Here is an 18,753-nt window from a genome sequence, read left to right as displayed (position 1 = left end):
GGAGATGAACCCCCCCTGCGCATGCGCTGGGATGACGTCAGCACACAATGGCACTCTGGCGCATGCGCGAACCCGCGCCGGCTGGCGGAGGCCCTTTGGCGCCAGTTGGTGTGGCGCCAAGCCCCTTCCCCAGCAGCTGGCGCGGCGCAAACCATTCCGGTGCCGGCCTAGCCACTGAAGGTGCGGAGGATTCCGCATCTCCGGGGCGGCCCGACGCCGGAGTGGTTCACGCCAATCCTTCCCGCCGGAGTTGCCCGCCCCGCCGGTTTTCGCAGAATCCCGCCCCCAGTTTCCAGTACTCACTTTAGCAGCAGTTTTGTTAATAATAATAATCTTTACTATTGTCACAAGTAGGCTTACATTAACACTGCAATGAAGTTACTGTGAAAATCCCCTCGTCGTCACACTCCAACGCCTGTTTGAGTACACAGAGGGGGAACTCAAAATGTCCAATTCACCTAACATGCATGTCTTTCAGGACTTGTGGGAGGAATCTGGAGCACCCGGAGGAAACCCATGCAGACACGGGGAGAACGTGCAGACTGCGCACAGACAGTGAACCAAGCCGGGAATCAAACCTGGGACCCTGCCACTGTGAAGCAACAGTGCTAACCACTGTGCTACCATGCAGCTAATGTAGAGGGCGTTGACATTGTCTGTTTATAAGCACACCAAATACAGATGATCAGAACATAATTGTAATGCTGATGCAGTGACTAGATTACCACCCCATTACAGGTGAAGCCCAACAGGGAAGATGTCTTCTTTTCACACATAGAGATGCCAATCAGAACAGATGACATTGGAGAACAAGTTGAACCATCCTAAGTAGTTGAAGTGGTTACCAAGAAGAGTCATGAAAATATGTAGTCCTAACACATATTTGGTCAAGATGTTTGGTAGTGGAAAGGTTAGGTTTGTACATATAGATTATGTTATCATGTTTACCTTCAGAGGTTCGTGATGAATAACAATCAAATGATTCTGAGGAATTAGTTAGCTAGTATACGAGTAGAGTACTAACAGTTACCCCAGTACAAGTTGTGCCTGAAAATAGTTCAGATCAGAGTCAGTCAGACTGACATGTCTGATGAAGTGGAAAATTCGACTGACAGTCAAGAGCAAAATCAGGCTCAGGTCATGATGGGTCAAAGTCCTTCCCCAGGTTTTGAAAGTTTGGGTCAAGAAAGCCGGTACTCTCTTAGGAATAGGAAACAAATGGATATGTTAGATTCGTAAGTAAATACAAATCAAGAAATGATATAAGTTGTGTGGTGTGACTTTTTCATGAAGGAGGGTGGGAAGTAATAACACCCTCTTGTGATTATTTTGTATGTATGAATATAAACCAAACCAGAATAAATCAGTTCAGTCAGGTATGAGAACTCCATGTGTATGCACCAGTATTTTTATCCTGCCAAGATATCATAAACATCTCAGAGTTTGGCTCCAGGCAAATTAGCCTCCTGTTCAGGGGTTCATAATGATGGCTTAGTTTTCATCAGTGGCTTCATTCAAGTGAAATAAACATTGATTTTTGCACAACTTTACAATTTCTCTTCAAACTGGTAACCAGCAAAAGGAAACATGTTAATGTCAATGACAACAGATCTTTACACGCAATTCAGTGTCTACCTATTGCTGCTGCCACTAGAGAATTGTTGTAGGAACATAATCTTGTTTATTTTTGTTCAAAACTTACAAATCGCTTGCTCAACCAATAGCTTGACTCCTGCTCCACTGAGGGGTGGAATTGAGCCGGCCTCTAACTGACCCTGTCAATATTACCGACACCACAAAATAGTGGGAGAAGAATCACATTGGAAGTGAAACCAACCCATCCCACTTGAGGGCACAGCACTCACTTCTGGAACAAACGCCAATTTTGTTTCCACTGCTCGCACCAAATAAAAAATTGCTGATGGCAGCCTCATTCAATGTTATTACTCTTAGCGAGTTATGCTGTGACGGCAACAATCCTAATCATTCTAATCAGATATCCACCCCAGTATCTGGCAGTTGTCACTCCAATAATCTGTTCTGTCTTACCACAAGGAGTGTCCTTCTCTGGATGATGGTATGTATCCACTTTGTGGTATAATTTCCCAGGTCAGATCACAGGGTGTTACTGTTGTGAACAGAACATATGGCACTAAATAATATTGTAATACAGTAATTTTTTTTAACAATTGAAATAGTCAATTAGGAACATTAAGACTTTAAAACTGTTCAAACTCATTGGACAGAATACTCTGTGTTTTGAGGCCAAGTGCGGTGGTGGGAAGCTTGACAGCGCATTTCCCGCTGGCCAGAATGGCGGGACCCCAGTCAGCTTCTGCACTTGAAACCTCATTAATTGCGCACAAGGCAAGTTACCCTTAGAGTCACCTGGCAGGTCAGCAGCTGATTTGTCTGCCCACCATCAGCTGGCGGGAGGTCCTGGGGGCATATTTAAATACCAGCCCAGCACTTATATCACCCTTCCCATCCCACATTCTTCACCAGATCATGCAGAATGGCAGTAATTAAGAGGAAAAGGCTAGCAGTCTCAAGGAGAATCTGTTCCCCAATTCAACCAGACACCCCCCCAGCCTGTTACCTATGAGGTGCCCATGCTCCATTTGGACCTCTACCCATCACCTCTGGAGTCTTTCTTCATCCCCTTCCAGTAAACAATGTGGTTTCCTTCAACCCCCCTTAATTTGTGAGTTTTTCATGCAGCCTTGTTGAGGTCGAGCTTCCCTGCATTCAGTCTTCTCTATACCTTTCATTGGTCATCCTCCTCATCCACCTCATTGTCCCTCTACTTGCCATTGTGACCCCTTGTCCTACCCCCACCCTTGTACAGCCCTCCTTCCACATTACCCCCCCCACCCCCACCCCCAGTCTCACCTCGCGATCCACTGGCGGTCGAGCTTCGGACTTTTGTTGCAGTGGCTGCATGAGTCCCTCAGCACAGTGCTGTTTAGATAGTGTGTAGACCTCAACCCTAGGCAGAGTACTGATCAGCGACAGTGCTGCAGGAGGGGGCCATGGGTCCTATAGCATGGTGCTGTCCATGAAGACCAGTTCGGCGTGGAGATGGAAGGCAGGAAACCGGTCTGCCCTGGCAGAGTATGCATCAGGAGCAGCGCAGCACTATGGCTGAAAGGCTATGTTGTACTCACCTCAAAATGTCTTGTGAACGGAGGGTCATCTTGTGCACACCACTCTTTAGCAATCGGGCTTTAGAGGTTTACAGCATGGAAACAGGCCCTTCGGCCCAACTTGTCCATGCCACCAGTTTTTACCACTAAGCTAGTCCCAATTGCCCACATTTGGCCCATATCCCTCGATACCCATCTTTCCCATATAACTGTCTAAATGGTTTTTAAAAGACAAAATTGTACCCACCTCTACTACTGCTTCCTCGCAGGTCATTCCAGACACTCACCACCTCGTGTGAAAAAATTGCTTCTCTAGACCCTTTTGTATCTCTCCCCTCTCACCTTAAACCTATGCCCTCTAGTTTTACACTCCCCTACCTTTGGGAAAAGATGTTGACTATCTACCTTATCTATGCTCATCATTTTTTTCGACCTCTATAAGTTCACCCCTGAAACTCTTACGCTGCAGGGAAAAACGTCCCAGTCTATCCAACCTCTCCTTATAACTCAAACCATCAAGTCCCAGTAGCATCTGGGACCAACATAATTTCACGCTGGCATGAAGCAAGATTGGAAACCCTTATGGGATGCCATCTGGCATCTTTAAAGAGCATTGATGAGATGCAAATGAATGTAAATGGAACTCACGCCACTAGCCAGCAGGAAGACTGACTCACCATTACCCAGCATTAGGAGAATTGCAACCTGATTTTACGGTGACAGTTTCCAACTTTCTGGCTCCTGCTAGATTCTCCGCTCCCACCCATCACCAAACCTGCTATGGGTAGGATGGGAGAATTCCAACGTATTGATTCTGTTTACCTAAAGTAAATAGCATCATTGCATAGCATCAGCTTCATTGATTCATTTGAAACTTGTTTTTAAAAAAAATTTAAACTCATGGGTAAATCCACTCTGTGGTGTGGCACTGAGTTACATGGGGTGGAAAGGTCCGTTGTTTCATTCCTAGTTGGTGGGGAGTCATAGGATCAGAGAAATTTACACCACAGGAGGCTGTTCAGCACATTGCGTCTCCACTGACTGACAAGAAGACATCCACCCTAATCCCACTTTCCAGCCCTAGATCCATAACCTTGTGAGTTATGGCACTTCAGGTGCATATCCAAGTATTTTTTTAATGTTATGAAAGTTCCTCCCTCTATCATGCTTTCAGATACTGAATTCCAGATCCCAATCACCCCTTTCGGTGAAAACGAAAATCTCCTCGAAACCCCTTTAAACTTTCAATCTCTTATGCCCACTGGTTATGGGCTTTTCAACCAAAGGCACTAGGGCCTTTCTATCTACTCTATCTAGTCCCTTTTAATTTTCCACACTTCAGTAATGTCGCTCTCACAATACTGCCTGGAGCAAACATGTCTGCAGGAGATGTCTCCATCTCAAATCTCTCAAGCTCAGAGTCACTGAGCTGGAGTGTGAATTGAAGAGACTCCGACACATAAGGGAGAGGAGATTCAGGACAGTTTTATCCAGAATACACTCACACTTCAGAGAAAAACTGTTTCAGGGAAGACAGGGTGTGACAAATAGAGTGAGCAAGGTTGCGGGAATTTAGGAAAGGTTGAGAAGGAAGTCTCAGAAACAACCGGCCATGTCGTGCCCGAGTTGGTGATGCAAACGGGGCCGCTGAATCTCATTTTCATAGAATTTACAGTGCAGGAGGCCATTCGGCCCATCGAGTCTGCACCGGCTCTTGGAAAGAGCACCCTACCCAAGCCCACACCTCCACCCTCACCCTATCCCCCATAACCCAGTAACCCCACCCAACACTGAGTGCAATTTTGGACACTAAAGGCAATTTAGCATGGCCAATCCACCTAACCTGCACATCTTTGGACTGTGGGAGGAAACCAGAGCACCCGAAGGGAACCCACGCACACACGGGGGAGAACGTGCAGACTCCGCACAGCGACCCAAGCTAGAAATCGAACCTGGGACCCTGGAGCTGTGAGCAATTATGCTAACCACTATGCTACCGTGCTGCCCTTTGGGGTCACTGTGGGCCCCTACCCATCAGGCCTCTCGCGAGAATCGTAATGCGTGTGATGTCTGGCGAGATTAACGGAAAGTTGCCAGACATTGCGATCTGGATCACGCCCTTGCTGGGCAAGATTCAGATCAGCATACCTAAGTGAGCTATTTGGCTCATTTAAGTATGTCTGCGCCGGATTCTCCCGGCGCCCAGGAAACTAACAACCTCCCCTCGACCAGCCACCATTTAGTACTGGTTCGCACAAACCTGGATCTGGTGTAACAGCACCTTGAGGGTTTCCTCAGCCATTGGAGATCCCTGGGTGGCCGGGGATAGGGCAGTATAGCCCTCTGGCTGTCTTTCTGACACCCGGGCACTTTGGCCCAGCCATCCTGGCATTGTCAACCTGGGCAGGGCATGGTCATGGTGCTAGCCTGGCAGTTCCAGGGTGACCGGGTGCCACAGTGTCCCTGCCAAGAGGCCTGAGAAGGGCCATGCCCATGTAAGGGGGATGAGGGGGTTTATGAAGGGTGGGATATTGGGGAGGTTAAGGGTGGGGTACTGAAAGGGGGGCCAAAAAGTGGGGTGGGAAGGCCTGATGGGTGGGGGCCCTCAGCAACCCTAAAGCAGGGTATCCTCACTTGGAGGGGGGGGTACATGTGGGTAATGCCCATGTGTGCAAGGGGTGACACTGCCCATGAGTGGGGGATGTGGGGCACTCTCAAGCTCATTTAGAGATTGGGGCAACCTTTCAAAAAGGTGGCCCGAGGTATGATGTACTCAATGTAACAAGGAGAAAGACTGCAGGGATTCAGACACAATGTAGACCAAGGCACAGAGGCTGTCCAGTAAAGAGAAAAACAGAATTGAAATGTGGTAGTAATAGGGCTTTCTGTAATGAAGGGGGTGGATATCGTCCTCTGCAGCCAAAAATGAGAATCCCGAAGAACATATTGCTCATCCAGTGCCAAGGTTATCTGAGGGCAGCTAGAAAGGAACCTGGAAAGGGAGGGGCTTTCCAGTTGTTGTGGTCTATGTTGGAACAGGGAGAAGGTCTTGCTGAGACAGCATAAGGAATTAGGCTCTAAATTAAATATCAGGACACTGAGGTTAATAATCTCGGGATTATTTTCTGAGTGACATGCAAATTGGTATCAGAGCAGATGATGCTGGAGAATTAATTTGTGGCTTAAAGTCTGGTGTAGGAAAGAAGGGTTCCTTTTCATGGGATACTGACACCAATCCTGGGACAGGAAGGAGCTGCACCGATGGGATGGGCTCCACCTGAACAGGATGGGACAAGTGTCCCAGCAGGAAGAGTAAATAGGGAGGTGCAAAAGCTTGAAACTAGTAATATGTACTTAGGGATTCACAAGAAAGTAAAGCATCCTCTACATAAACAAAACACGGAAGGAGAGAATAATAATGAACAAAGTAAGGAAGGAAATTGATGGCAAGGTTAAAATGGATTTATAGAAGAGGAATCTAAAAAGATGGCAAAACATAAAAGTGAGAGGAAATACTATTAAAAATGAGTTCAAATGGCTGTAATAAAACAGGTGAACTGGAGGCAATTATGCATTGAGGGAACCAGACATTGTAGGGATTACTGTCACATGGGACATAATTTTAAAGGTTGCTGGCAGCGGGGCCCATAAATGTTTCCCAGTGTCTGTCCTTCCCACCACCTTCCTGCCTGCCCCTGGCCAGTTCGCAATAATACAGGGTGCGGACAAGGCTGTTACCCCAATTAATGACCACTCAAGGAATGTTTCCTACCTGGCAGGTTATCGTGCTTGGGCCTCAGGAGATAAAGGGGGTGCCAAGGTATGCCCCCTCACCAGGTGTTCCTTTACCCTGACCTCTTAATCAAGACCCCCACCCCCCTTACCTGCCCCAAGGGCCTTCTGTCCTGCTTCAGCCAACCCCCCCCCCCCCCCCCCCCCCCCCCCCTCCTCCCCTTTATGTTGAACCTGGCTATACTTTGCTGGGCCTGGGTGTATCCCATCCTTGGCCACAACTTGCAATGGCGCTGCTGGGACAATGAGCTACCTGTCGATTCGATTGTCCCACAGGTATTGGAGGCCCAAGTGGTGGCAGAGGTCTTGTCTCCAATCAATGAATGCTCCTTGAATGTTAATTGGCAAAGGAACAACCATGATCAGTCGGGATGTTAATTCCCACCAACTCTTCATTAGGAGAGTGGGAAAGCCACCCCCTGTTAAATTTTACCCATCGCTATGGGAAAATCAAGACTGGGAATTAAACATCACATCATTGATTTAGAAAAAATAGAGAGAGAAAAGGTGGAGGTACAGTAGCTGAACTTTTAGGGATAACCTAAGAATGTAGAAGAGCTGGGGCAGCACGGTGGCCAGCACTGCTGCCTCACGGCTGTGAGGACCCGGGTTCAATCCCGGCCCCGTGTCGCTGACCGTGTGGAGTTTGCACATTCTCCCCGGGTCTGCGTGGGTCTCACCCCCACAACCCAAAAAAGTGTGCAGGTTAGGTGGGTTGACCACGCTAAATTGCTAAAAAAAAATAATTGGGTACTCTAACTTTATTTTTAAAAAGACTGTAGAAGAGCAGCAGCTCTCCACTAAATACGGAATCTACATGGATAGAGAGTTTTAAAAAATAAAGAATCAATCACACTAATTATGTGCAATCTAGAGACCACCTGGTAAAAGGGAGGTGGAATATGAAATGTACAGACAAATTAGGGGATTGTCTTAAATTATAAATAGATTAATAATTATTAGGGCGGCATGGTAGCGCAGTGGTTAGCATTGCTGCCTCACAGCACCAAGGACCCGGGTTTGATCCCAGCCATGGGTCAGTGCCATGTGGAGTTTGCACATTCTCCCCATGTCTGCGTGGGTCTCACCCCCACAACCCAAAGATGTGCAGGGTAGGTGGATTGGCCATGCTAAATTGCCCCTCAATTGGAAAAAAAGGAATTGGGCACTCTAAATTTATTTTAAAAGATTAATAATCATGGGGGATTACAACTACCCTGACATCATATGGACAGAAGAAGCAAAGGGGATAAAGAATGGAGTTCCGGCAATGTGTGCAGGACTCCTTTGCAATGCAAATATAAAAAGACCAACAGGACACGATTTGCTATTGGATCTGGTAATGGGGAACGCAGCAGAATAGAAAAAATAAATAAAAATAAGGAAACATCAAGACGATAGTGACCATAAAATAGTATGATTTAAGGTGATGATAGAGGAGGCAATAAGTATGATGAAAACCAAGTTAACAAGTTAGAGAAATCTGATCTTCAGGATCTGAGAATAGAACTTGGGAAAGTAAAATGAGCAACAATATTGGCTGTTAGGAATTTGGGAAATTAATGAGGTTAACAGTGAACTTGAGATGAAAACAAAATAACAGACAAGTAACAAGACTAACTGGCGTCTAGAGCTATTTGCCCAGTAACAAGATTAGCAGGCATCTAGATACATTGAAGCGTGAATTGCCATATTAGAAATCTTGACCAAAGATCAGTGGGGTTATACAAATGATAACTTCTAAAGGCAAATAATTTGAGAGATATAGGCAGCTGAATCCACAGGGTGGGACATCAAAGAGACCAGAACAATGTAACTTCTAGCACCTAATTTGGGAAGGAGGCTAGTTCTCCATCCAACAGTCAGATAGGCCAGCTTCATCTATGATCCGAGCATGGAGGCCTGTTATATCTAACCTATAGAGCCATGGCAGATTGCAGATATTCTCCTCTAAACAAAGCAGTTTCATGCCTTTGCTGAACCAGGAAGAGGCCTTTTCCAGATTTTGTCACCTAAGCAGTAAAGTGTGGTAACTATTAGTTGGATTTAACCTATATAGTTACAAAAATTGGATGTTGGTTGAGAAAAGGGGTGCCTCAGTGAGTTCAGAGAAAGTGGGAATATTGTGGGAACAAGAGATAAGTTGGATAACACGGATTGTTTAGTTATCAATATTGCTTTGGTGTCACAGAGTGTCTTTAATCATGTGTTTTTCTTTACTTCAATAAATATTCTTTACTTATTGTTTACAGAACATCTGAACTGGCTCCTTACTGGGTTGTACATTGTTCCTCACATTCTTCCAAACAAATATACACCACTAAGAGCCAGTGTTTCAAGTTATTCTTCAGGATTTTGAAAATGCTCTTGTAGGAAACATCAGCAGGGTCTTAATAAGGCAAACAATTACATAGAACAACAATGAGAAACAGGTTGGAAAAGGCACATATTAAGTACATAGATAACAGAGGAGTGCAGGATAAGGGAGAATATGAAGTGATTAGGAGGGAAGTAAAAAAACAGTTAAAATTGTAGGAGGTAATACAAAATTAAATTATCAAGCAACGTCAAACAAAATAGTAAAATATATTACTGACACTTCAATAGAAAATAGGAAGGATGTGATGGGAATAATATCATTCAAGAATAGACAGGATACTATCACAGGTAACGACAGAGAGATGGTGAAAATATTAAATAATTAAGTATTCTGCTTTGGTATTTACCAGGGAGATAGAACAGGTGGACATGACATTGAATGATGAGCTGAGTATTTAAAATAAGAAAATGTATTCAAAATAAGAAAGGGTATCTTTGAATAACCTAAACAAAGTCAAAGAGGATAACACTCCTGGCCCAGATGGATTGCATCCACCTATTTCAAAATAATAAGATCACAAGACAAATGGAGCAGAATTGGGCATTTGGCCCATCGAGTCTGCTCCGCCATTCAATCATGGCTGATATGTTTCTCATCCCCATTCTCCTGCCTTCTCCCCATACCCCCTGATCTCCTTATTAATCAAGAACCTATCTATCTTGGTCTTAAAGACACTCTGTGATTTGGCCTCCACGGCCTTCTGCAGCAAAGAGTTCCACAGATTCACCACCCTCTGGCTGAAGAAAATATTCCTCATCTCAGTTTTAAAGGGACTGTCCCTTTATTCTGAGATTGGGCCCTCGGGTTCTAGTTTTTCCTACTAGTGCAAACATCTGCTCCTCGTCCACTCTATCTAGGCCTCTCAGTATCCTGTAAGTTTCAATAAGATATCCCCCATTCTTCTAAACTCCAACGAGTACAGACCAAGAGTCCTCAACCATTCCCCATATGACATAATCTAGGGAAGATAGTAGAGGCTACATATATTAATATTTCATTAGGACTTCCGGGTGCGGCGATGACCAGCTGAGTCGCACGTTTCGGCAGCTCCCTGTGAAACGGACTTTTGGGCTCTTGATAGGAGCCCCAACGGCAATTTTAACGGCTGAAAACACCGTGCGGTAAACCAGAAGGGTGTTCCCCCTGGACACGGTATGGAAAAAGGAGAGGAAAGTGCCGGATTGCAGCGGATCCTTTGGAACAACGGCAAGGAAGGCAAGCAGAAACAAGATGGCGTCGGAAGGTGGCAGTTTCATATGGGGCCCTGAACAACAAGAGTTTTTGAAACGCTGCGTGGAGGAGATAAAAAAGGAAATGAAGAAAGAGTTGTTGGCCCCGATATTACAGGCGATTGAAGGGCTGAAAGAGGAACAAAAGACCCAGGAGCAGGAGCTTCGGGTCGTGAAGGCGAAAGCAGCAGAGAATGAAAACGACATACAGGGCCTGGTGGTGAAGTCGGAGATACAGGAGGCACACCAGAAACGATCTGTGGAGAGGTTGGAGGCACTGGAAAATAACGCAAGGAGGAACAACTTGAGGATTCTTGGCCTTCCTGAAGGTGTGGAGGGGGCGGACTTCGGGGCATATGTGAGCACGATGCTGCACTCGTTAATGGGAGTGGAGGCCCCGACGGGTCCGTTGGAGGTGGAGGAGCATACCGAATTATGGTGCGAGGACCGAGAGCAGGAGAAGCTCCCAGAGCCATAGTGGTGAGAGTTTCTCCGTTTTAAGGATAGAGAAATGGTCCTTAGATGGGCGAAGAAAACTCGGTGTAGTAAATGGGAGAACGCGGTGATCCGCGTCTATCAAGATTGGAGTGCGGAGGTGGCGAGAAGGAGGGCGAGCTGTAATCGGGCCAAAGCGGTACTTCACAAAAAAAAGATAAAGTTTGGAATGCTGCAACCGGCAAGACTGTGGGTCACATATCAGGGGAGGCACACACTACATTGAGACGGCGGATGAAGCGTGGACGTTTATTGTAGAAGAAAAATTGAATGATTGGACTACGAAAATGAACGTTTGGACAAAGTGGTGGGACGAGTGGGTGGGGGGGGGGGGGGGGGGGGGGAAGAGGGATTGTATGATTAATCCTGCGGTATGGTAACTTTTCTTTCTCCCACAGGTGGTGATGGGGGGAGGTGGGGAGGGAGAGGAGATGGGGCGTTGGCCATGGGAGGCGGGGCCGAGGGAGAGGCGCGGGCTTGGTTCCCGCGCTATGATAATTATGGCGGGAATAGAGAAGCAGGAAGGAGGGGGCGCCGCACGGGGCGAGCCGTGATCACGGGGGAAGCCGAGGTCAGCCAGAGTTTGCTGACTTCTGGGAGCAACATGGGGGAGTAATTACGCTAGCGGGGGGTCTAGCGGGGGGGAGGGGGGAATTACTGGGTTGCTGCTGCTGGGGAAAGGGGGGAGTGGGTGCGGGAAAGGATGGGCGGGGGGGCACCGTCTGGGAGAAATACAGCCGCGTGGGAACTGGGCGAGAAGCTGGAAAAAGATGATGGCTAACCGGCAAGGGGGGGGGGTGGGAAGCCCCCAACTCGGCTGATCACGTGGAACGTGAGGGGGCTTAACGGGCCGATAAAGAGGGCACGAGTACTCGCACACCTTAAGAAACTTAAGCAGATGTGGTCATGTGACAGGAAATGCACCTGAAACTGATAGATCAGGTTAGGGTTGCGCAAAGGATGGGTAGGGCAGGTGTTCCATTCGGGCTGGATGCGAAAAAACAGGGGGGTGGCTATATTAGTGGGGAAGCGGGTAATGTTCGAGGCAAAGACTATAGTGGCGGATAACGGGGCAGATACGTGATGGTGAGTGGCAAATTACAGGGAGAGATGGTGGTGTTGGTAAACGTGTATGCCCCGAATTGGGACGATGCCAATTTTATGAGGCGAATGCTAGGACGCATCCCAGACCTAGAGACCGGAAAGCTGATAATGGGGGGAGACTTTAACACGGTGTTGGAACCAAGGCTGGATAGGTCGAAGTCCCAGGACTGGTAGGAGGCCGGCAGCAGCAAGGTGCTTAAGGATTTTATGGAGCAGATGGGAGGGGTGGACCCGTGGAGATTCAGTAGACCTAGGAGTAAGGAGTTCTCGTTTTTCTCCTATGTCCATAAAGTCTATTCACGCATAGACTTTTTTGTGTTGGGTAGGGCATTGATCCGAGGGTGAGGGGAACGGAATATACGGCTATAGCCATTTCGGATCATGCCCCACACTGGGTAGACTTGGAGATAGGGGAGGAAACAAGAGGGCGTCCACCCTGGAGAATGGATATGGGACTAATGGCGGATGAGGGGGTGTGCTTAAGGGTGAGGGGATGCATTGAAAAGTACTTGGAACTCAATGACAATGGGGAGGTTCAGGTGGGAGTGGTCTGGGAGGCGTTGAAGGCGGTGGTTAGGGGGGAGCTGATATCAATAAGGACACATAAAGGGAAGCAGGAGAGTAAGGAACGGGTGCGGTTGTTGCAAGAACTTTTGAGGGTGGACAGACAGTATGCGGAAGCACCCGGAGGAGGGACTGTATAGGGGAAAGGCAAGGCTGCATGTGGAATTTGACTTGCTGACCACAGGCACTGCAGAGGCACAATGGAGGAAGGCGCAGGGTGTACAGTATGAATATGGAGAGAAGGCGAGCAGATTGCTGGCACACCAATTGAGGAAAAGGGGAGCAGCGAGGGAAATAGGGGGGTGAGAGACGAAGATGGAGAGCGGAGCGGGGAGCGGAGAGAGTGAATGAAGTGTTTAAGACATTTTATAAAAAATTGTATGAAGCTCAACCCCCGGATGGGAGGGAGAGAATGATGGAGTTTTTGGATCGGCTGGAAATTCCCAAGGTGGAAGAGCAGGAAAGGATGGGATTGGGAGCACAGATCACGGTAGAAGAAGTGGTGAAAGGAATTAGGAACATGCAGACGGGAAAGGCCCCGGACCGGACGGATTCCCAGTTGAATTTTACAGAAAATATTTGGACTTGCTCGCCCCGCTACTGACAAGGACCTTCAACGAGGCAAAGGAAAGGGACAACTGCCCCCGACTATGTCAGAAGCAACGATATCGCTTCTTTTAAAGAAGGAAAAGGATCCGCTACAATGCGGGTCCTACAGACCAATCTCCCTCCTCAATGTAGATGCCAAGGTCTTGGCCAAGGTAATGGCAATGAGAATAGAGGAATGTGTCCCGGGGGTGGTTCATGAGGACCAAACTGGGTTTGTGAAGGGGAGACAGCTGAACACGAACATACGGAGGTTGTTAGGGGTAATGATGATGGCCCCACCAGAGGGTGAAACGGAGATAGTAGTGGCGATGGATGCCGAGAAAGCATTTGATAGAGTGGAGTGGGATTATCTGTGGAGGTGTTGAGGAGATTTGGGCTCGGAGAGGGGTATGTTAGATGGGTGCAGCTGTTGTATAGGGCCCCAGTGGCGAGTGTGGTCACGAATGGACGGGGATCGGCATATTTTCGGCTCCATAGAGGGACAAGGCAGGGATGTCCTCTGTCCCCATTACTGTTTGCACTGGCGATTGAGCCCCTGGCGATAGCGCTGAGAGGTTCCAAGGGATGGAGGGGAATACTTAGGGGAGGAGAAGAACACCGGGTATCTTTATATGCGGATGATCTGCTACTATATGTGGCGGATCCAGCGGAGGGGATGCCAGAAATAATGCGGATACTTGGGGAGTTTGGGGATTTTTCAGGGTATAAATTGAACATGGGAAAGAGTGAGCTGTTTGTGGTGCATCCAGGGGAGCAGAGTAGAGAAATAGAAGACCTACCGTTGAGGAAGGTAACAAGAGACTTTCGTTACCTGGGGATCCAGATAGCTAAGAATTGGGGCACATTGCACAGGCTAAATTTGACGCGGTTGGTGGAACAGATGGAGGAAGATTTCAAGAGATGGGATATGGTAGCATTGTCAATGGCAGGGAGGGTGCAGGCAGTTAAGATGGTGGTCCTCCCGAGATTCCTTTTTGTGTTTCAGTGTCTCCCGGTGGTGATCACGAAGGCTTTTTTCAAAAGGATAGAAAAGAGTATCATGGGTTTTGTTTGGGCCAGGAAGACTCCGAGAGTAAGGAAGGGATTCTTACAGCGTAGTAGGGATAGGGGGGGGCTGGCACTACCGAGCCTAAGTGAGTATTATTGGGCCGCTAATATTTCAATGGTGAGTAAGTGGATGGGAGAGGAGGAAGGAGCGGCGTGGAAGAGATTAGAGCGGGCGTCCTGTAGGGGGACCAGCCTGCAGGCTATGGTGACAGCCCCATTGCCGTTCTCACCAAGGAACTATACCACGAGTCCGGTGGTGGTAGCTACACTGAAGATTTGGGGACAGTGGAGACGACATAGGGGAAAGACCGGAGCACTGCGGGGGTCCCCGATAAGAAACAACCATAGGTTTGCCCCGGGGGGAATGGATGGGGGATATGGAATGTGGCAAAGAGCAGGTATAACGCAATTGAAAGATCTATTTGTGGATGGGAAGTTTGCGAGTCTGGGAGCGCTGACCGAGAAATATGGGTTGCCCCAAGGGAATGCATTCAGGTACATGCAATTGAGGGCTTTTGCGAGGCAGCAGGTGAGGGAATTCCCGCAGCTCCCGACACAAGAGGTGCAGGACAGAGTCATCTCAAAGAAATGGGTGGGGGACGGTAAGGTGTCGGATATATATAGGGAAATGAGAGACGAAGGGGAGACTATGATGGACGAACTAAAAGGGAAATGGGAAGAAGAGCTAGGGGAGGAGATTGAGGAGGGGATGTGGGCAGATGCCCTAAACAGGGTAAACTCGTCGTCCTCGTGCGCCAGGCTGAGCCTAATTCAGTTTAAGGTATTACACAGGGCACATATGACTGGAACACGGCTCAGTAAATTTTTTGGGGTAGAGGATAGGTGTGCGAGGTGCTCGAGAAGCCCAGCGAATCATACCCATATGTTTTGGTCATGCCCGGCACTACAGGGGTTTTGGATGGGGGTGACAAAGGTGCTTTCGAAAGTAGTAGGAGTCCGGGTCGAACCAAGCTGGGGGTTGGCTATATTTGGGGTTGCACAAGAGCCGGGAGTGCAGGAGGCGAAAGAGGCCGATGTTTTGGCCTTTGCGTCCCTAGTAGCCCGGCGCAGAATATTGCTAATGTGGAAAGAAGCCAAGCCCCCGGGGGTGGAGACCTGGATAAATGATATGGCGGGGCTCATAAAGTTAGAGCGGATTAAGTTCGTCCTAAGGGGGTCGGCTCAAGGGTTTACTAGGCGGTGGCAACCGTTCGTCGAATATCTTGCGGAAAGATAGATAGGGGAGAACAAAGAAGGCAGCAGCAGCGGCCCAGGACTTGGGGGGGGGGGAGGGATGGGGGGGGATGGGGGGGGGGGGGTGTGGCCTGAGACAAGGCAGTTGCCAATTAGGGCTAGTTTTTATTTTTTGTTATTTAATATTTATTTATTTGTTGTTGTTTTTGTTTAAATTTAAAAAAGGTCATTATTATCTGTATTGTTACAATGTTGTGTAAAGGATGCACAATGTACTGTGTTGGTTGACCAAAAATTTTCAATAAAATATTATTAAAAAAAAAAAAATATTTCATTAGAAAAAATGGATACCATAGAACCATAGAACCCCTACAGTGCAGAACGAGGTAATTCGGCCCATCCAGTCTGCATCAACCCTCCGAAAGAGCACCCCACCCACGCCCAGTCCCCACCCTATCCCCGTAACCCCACCTAACCTGCACATCTTTGAACATTTGGGGGCAATTTTAACATGACCAGTCCAGCTAACCTGCACATCTTTGGACACTAAGGGGAATTTTAGCCTGGCCAATCCACCTAACCTGCACATCTTTAGACTGTGGGAGGAAACCAGAGCACCCGAAGGAAACCTACGCAGACAAAAGGAGAACGTGCAAACTCCACACAGACAGTCACCAATGATTGGATTCAGACCCGGGTTCCTGGCGCTCTGAGGCAACATTGCTAACTACTGTGCCACCGTGTTGTTATAAAACTAATATAAATTCCTATTTTTAAGAAGGAGGACAGAAAATGCCTGGTAATTACAGACCAGTAAGCTTAACATTGATGGTAGAAAAATAATTTGATCTCGACTAAAGGACAGAATTGAATACATATAGAAATTTTAAATATAATAATGAATAGTCAGCATAGATGTTAAAATCTTGCTTGACCAATGTTATTGCATTTTCCAGGGTGCAGCAGGGACTGTAGACAATAGTAATGCTTGTAATTTATCTGCATTTTCAAAAGGCCTTCAATAAGATACGCCGTAATAGATTACTCAATACATTTAGAGAGCATGGAGTCAGGGGTAAAGTGGCAGAATGGATTGCGAGCTGACTACATGAATAAGGCAGCAAATAGGGCTAATGGGTTAGATTATCTGGCCTAGTGCAGGTCTCCATTATTATGGTGCTGTCAATCTCTAGCCTAGTTCTAGCCTCCGTTATTGTGGTGCTGTCAATCTCTGGCCTAGTGCAAGCCTCCATTATTATGATGCTGTAAATCTCTGGCCTAGTGCAAGCCTCCGTTATTATGGTGCAGTTAATCTCTGGTCTAGTGAGAGCCACCATTATTGTGGTGCTGTTAGACCCTGGTCTAGTGTGAGCCTCTATTAGTATGGCGCTATCAATCTCTGTCCTCTTGTGAGCCTCCGTTATTGTGGTGCTGCCAAACTCTGGCCTACTCCGGGCCTCCGTTATTGTGGTGCTGTCAATCTCTGGCCTAGTGCGAGCCTCCGTTATGGTGTTGTTAATCTCTGGCCTAGTGTGAGCCTCCGTTATTGTAGTGCTGTTAATCTCTGGCCTAATGCAAGCCTCCATTATTATGTTGCTGTCAATCTCTGGCGTAGTATGAGCCTCCGTTATTGTGGCACTGTCAATCTCTGGCCGAGTGTGAGCCTCCACTATTGTGGTGCTGTTAATCTCTAGTCTAGTGCGGGCCTCCATTATCATGATGTTGTCAATCTCTGGCCTAGTGCAAGCTTCTGTTATTGTGGTGCTGTTAATCTCTGGTCTAGTGCGGGCCTCCATTATCATGGTGTTGTCATTCTCTGGTCTAGTGCGAGCCTCCATTATTGTGGTGCTGTTAATCTCTAGTCTAGTGCGGGCCTCCATTATCATGATGTTGTCAATCTCTGGCCTAGTGCAAGCTTCTGTTATTGTGGTGCTGTTAATCTCTGGTCTAGTGCGGGCCTCCATTATCATGGTGTTGTCATTCTCTGGTCTAGTGCGAGCCTCCATTATTGCGGTGCTATTAATCTCTGGTCTAGTGCGGGCCTCCATTATCATGATGTTGTCAATCTCTGGCCTAGTGCAAGCTTCTGTTATTGTGGTGCTGTTAATCTCTGGTCTAGTGCGGGCCTCCATTATCATGGTGTTGTCATTCTCTGGTCTAGTGCGAGCCTCCATTATTGCGGTGCTATTAATCTCTGGTCTAGTGCGGGCCTCCATTATCATGATGTTGTTAATCTCTGGTCTCGTGCGAGCCTCTGTTATTGGGATGCTGTTAATCTCTGTACTCGTGCGAGCCTCTGTTATTGTGTTGCTGTTAATCTCTGTACTCGTGCGAGCCTCTGTTATTGTGGTGCTGTTAATCTCTAGTCTAGTGCGGGCCTCCATTATCATGATGTTGTCAATCTCTGGCCTAGTGCAAGCTTCTGTTATTGTGGTGCTATTAATCTCTGGTCTAGTGCGGGCCTCCATTATCATGATGTTGTCAATCTCTGGCCTAGTGCAAGCTTCTGTTATTGTGGTGCTATTAATCTCTGGTCTAGTGCGGGCCTCCATTATCATGATGTTGTCAATCTCTGGCCTAGTGCAAGCTTCTGTTATTGTGGTGCTGTTAATCTCTGGTCTAGTGCGGGCCTCCATTATCATGGTGTTGTCATTCTCTGGTCTAGTGCGAGCCTCCATTATTGCGGTGCTATTAATCTCTGGTCTAGTGCGGGCCTCCATTATCATGATGTTGTTAATCTCTGGTCTCGTGCGAGCCTCTGTTATTGGGATGCTGTTAATCTCTGTACTCGTGCGAGCCTCTGTTATTGTGTTGCTGTTAATCTCTGTACTCGTGCGAGCCTCTGTTATTGTGGTGCTGTTAATCTCTGTACTCGTGCGAGCCTCTGTTATTGTGGTGCTGTTGGTTTCTGGCCTATTGCTGGCCTCCGTTATTGTGGTGCTGTCAATTTCTGGTCTCATGCGGGCCTCTGTTATTGTGGTGCTGTCAATTTTGGGTCTCATGCGGGCCTCTGTTATTGTGATGCTGTTGGTTTCTGGCCTAGTGCAGGCCTCTGTTATTCTGGTGCTGTTAGTCTCTGGTCTCGTGCGGGCTCTGTTATTGTGGTGCTGTTAATCTCTGTACTCGTGCGAGCCTCTGTTATTGTGGTGCTGTTGGTTTCTGGCCCAGTGCAGGCCTCCGTTATTGTGGTGCT

The 18,753-nt window shown here is 47.5% G+C and overlaps 1 protein-coding gene across 1 annotated transcript in view; it reads right to left on the bottom strand.

The window, feature by feature from the left end:
- The window catches only part of LOC140429576 (kelch domain-containing protein 3), a 304,290-nt gene that overhangs the window by 249,008 nt on the left and 36,529 nt on the right, over positions 1-18,753 (bottom strand). Inside the window, exon 5 of the mRNA XM_072516761.1 lies at positions 2,050-2,128. Within this exon, the coding sequence (XP_072372862.1) occupies positions 2,050-2,128 (79 nt within the window). The remainder of the gene's footprint in view (positions 1-2,049; positions 2,129-18,753) is intronic.

Source organism: Scyliorhinus torazame, chromosome 9, assembly GCF_047496885.1.
Source record: "Scyliorhinus torazame isolate Kashiwa2021f chromosome 9, sScyTor2.1, whole genome shotgun sequence".
NCBI lineage: Eukaryota > Metazoa > Chordata > Chondrichthyes > Carcharhiniformes > Scyliorhinidae > Scyliorhinus > Scyliorhinus torazame.
This window is presented reverse-complemented; position numbering and strand designations above follow the sequence as displayed.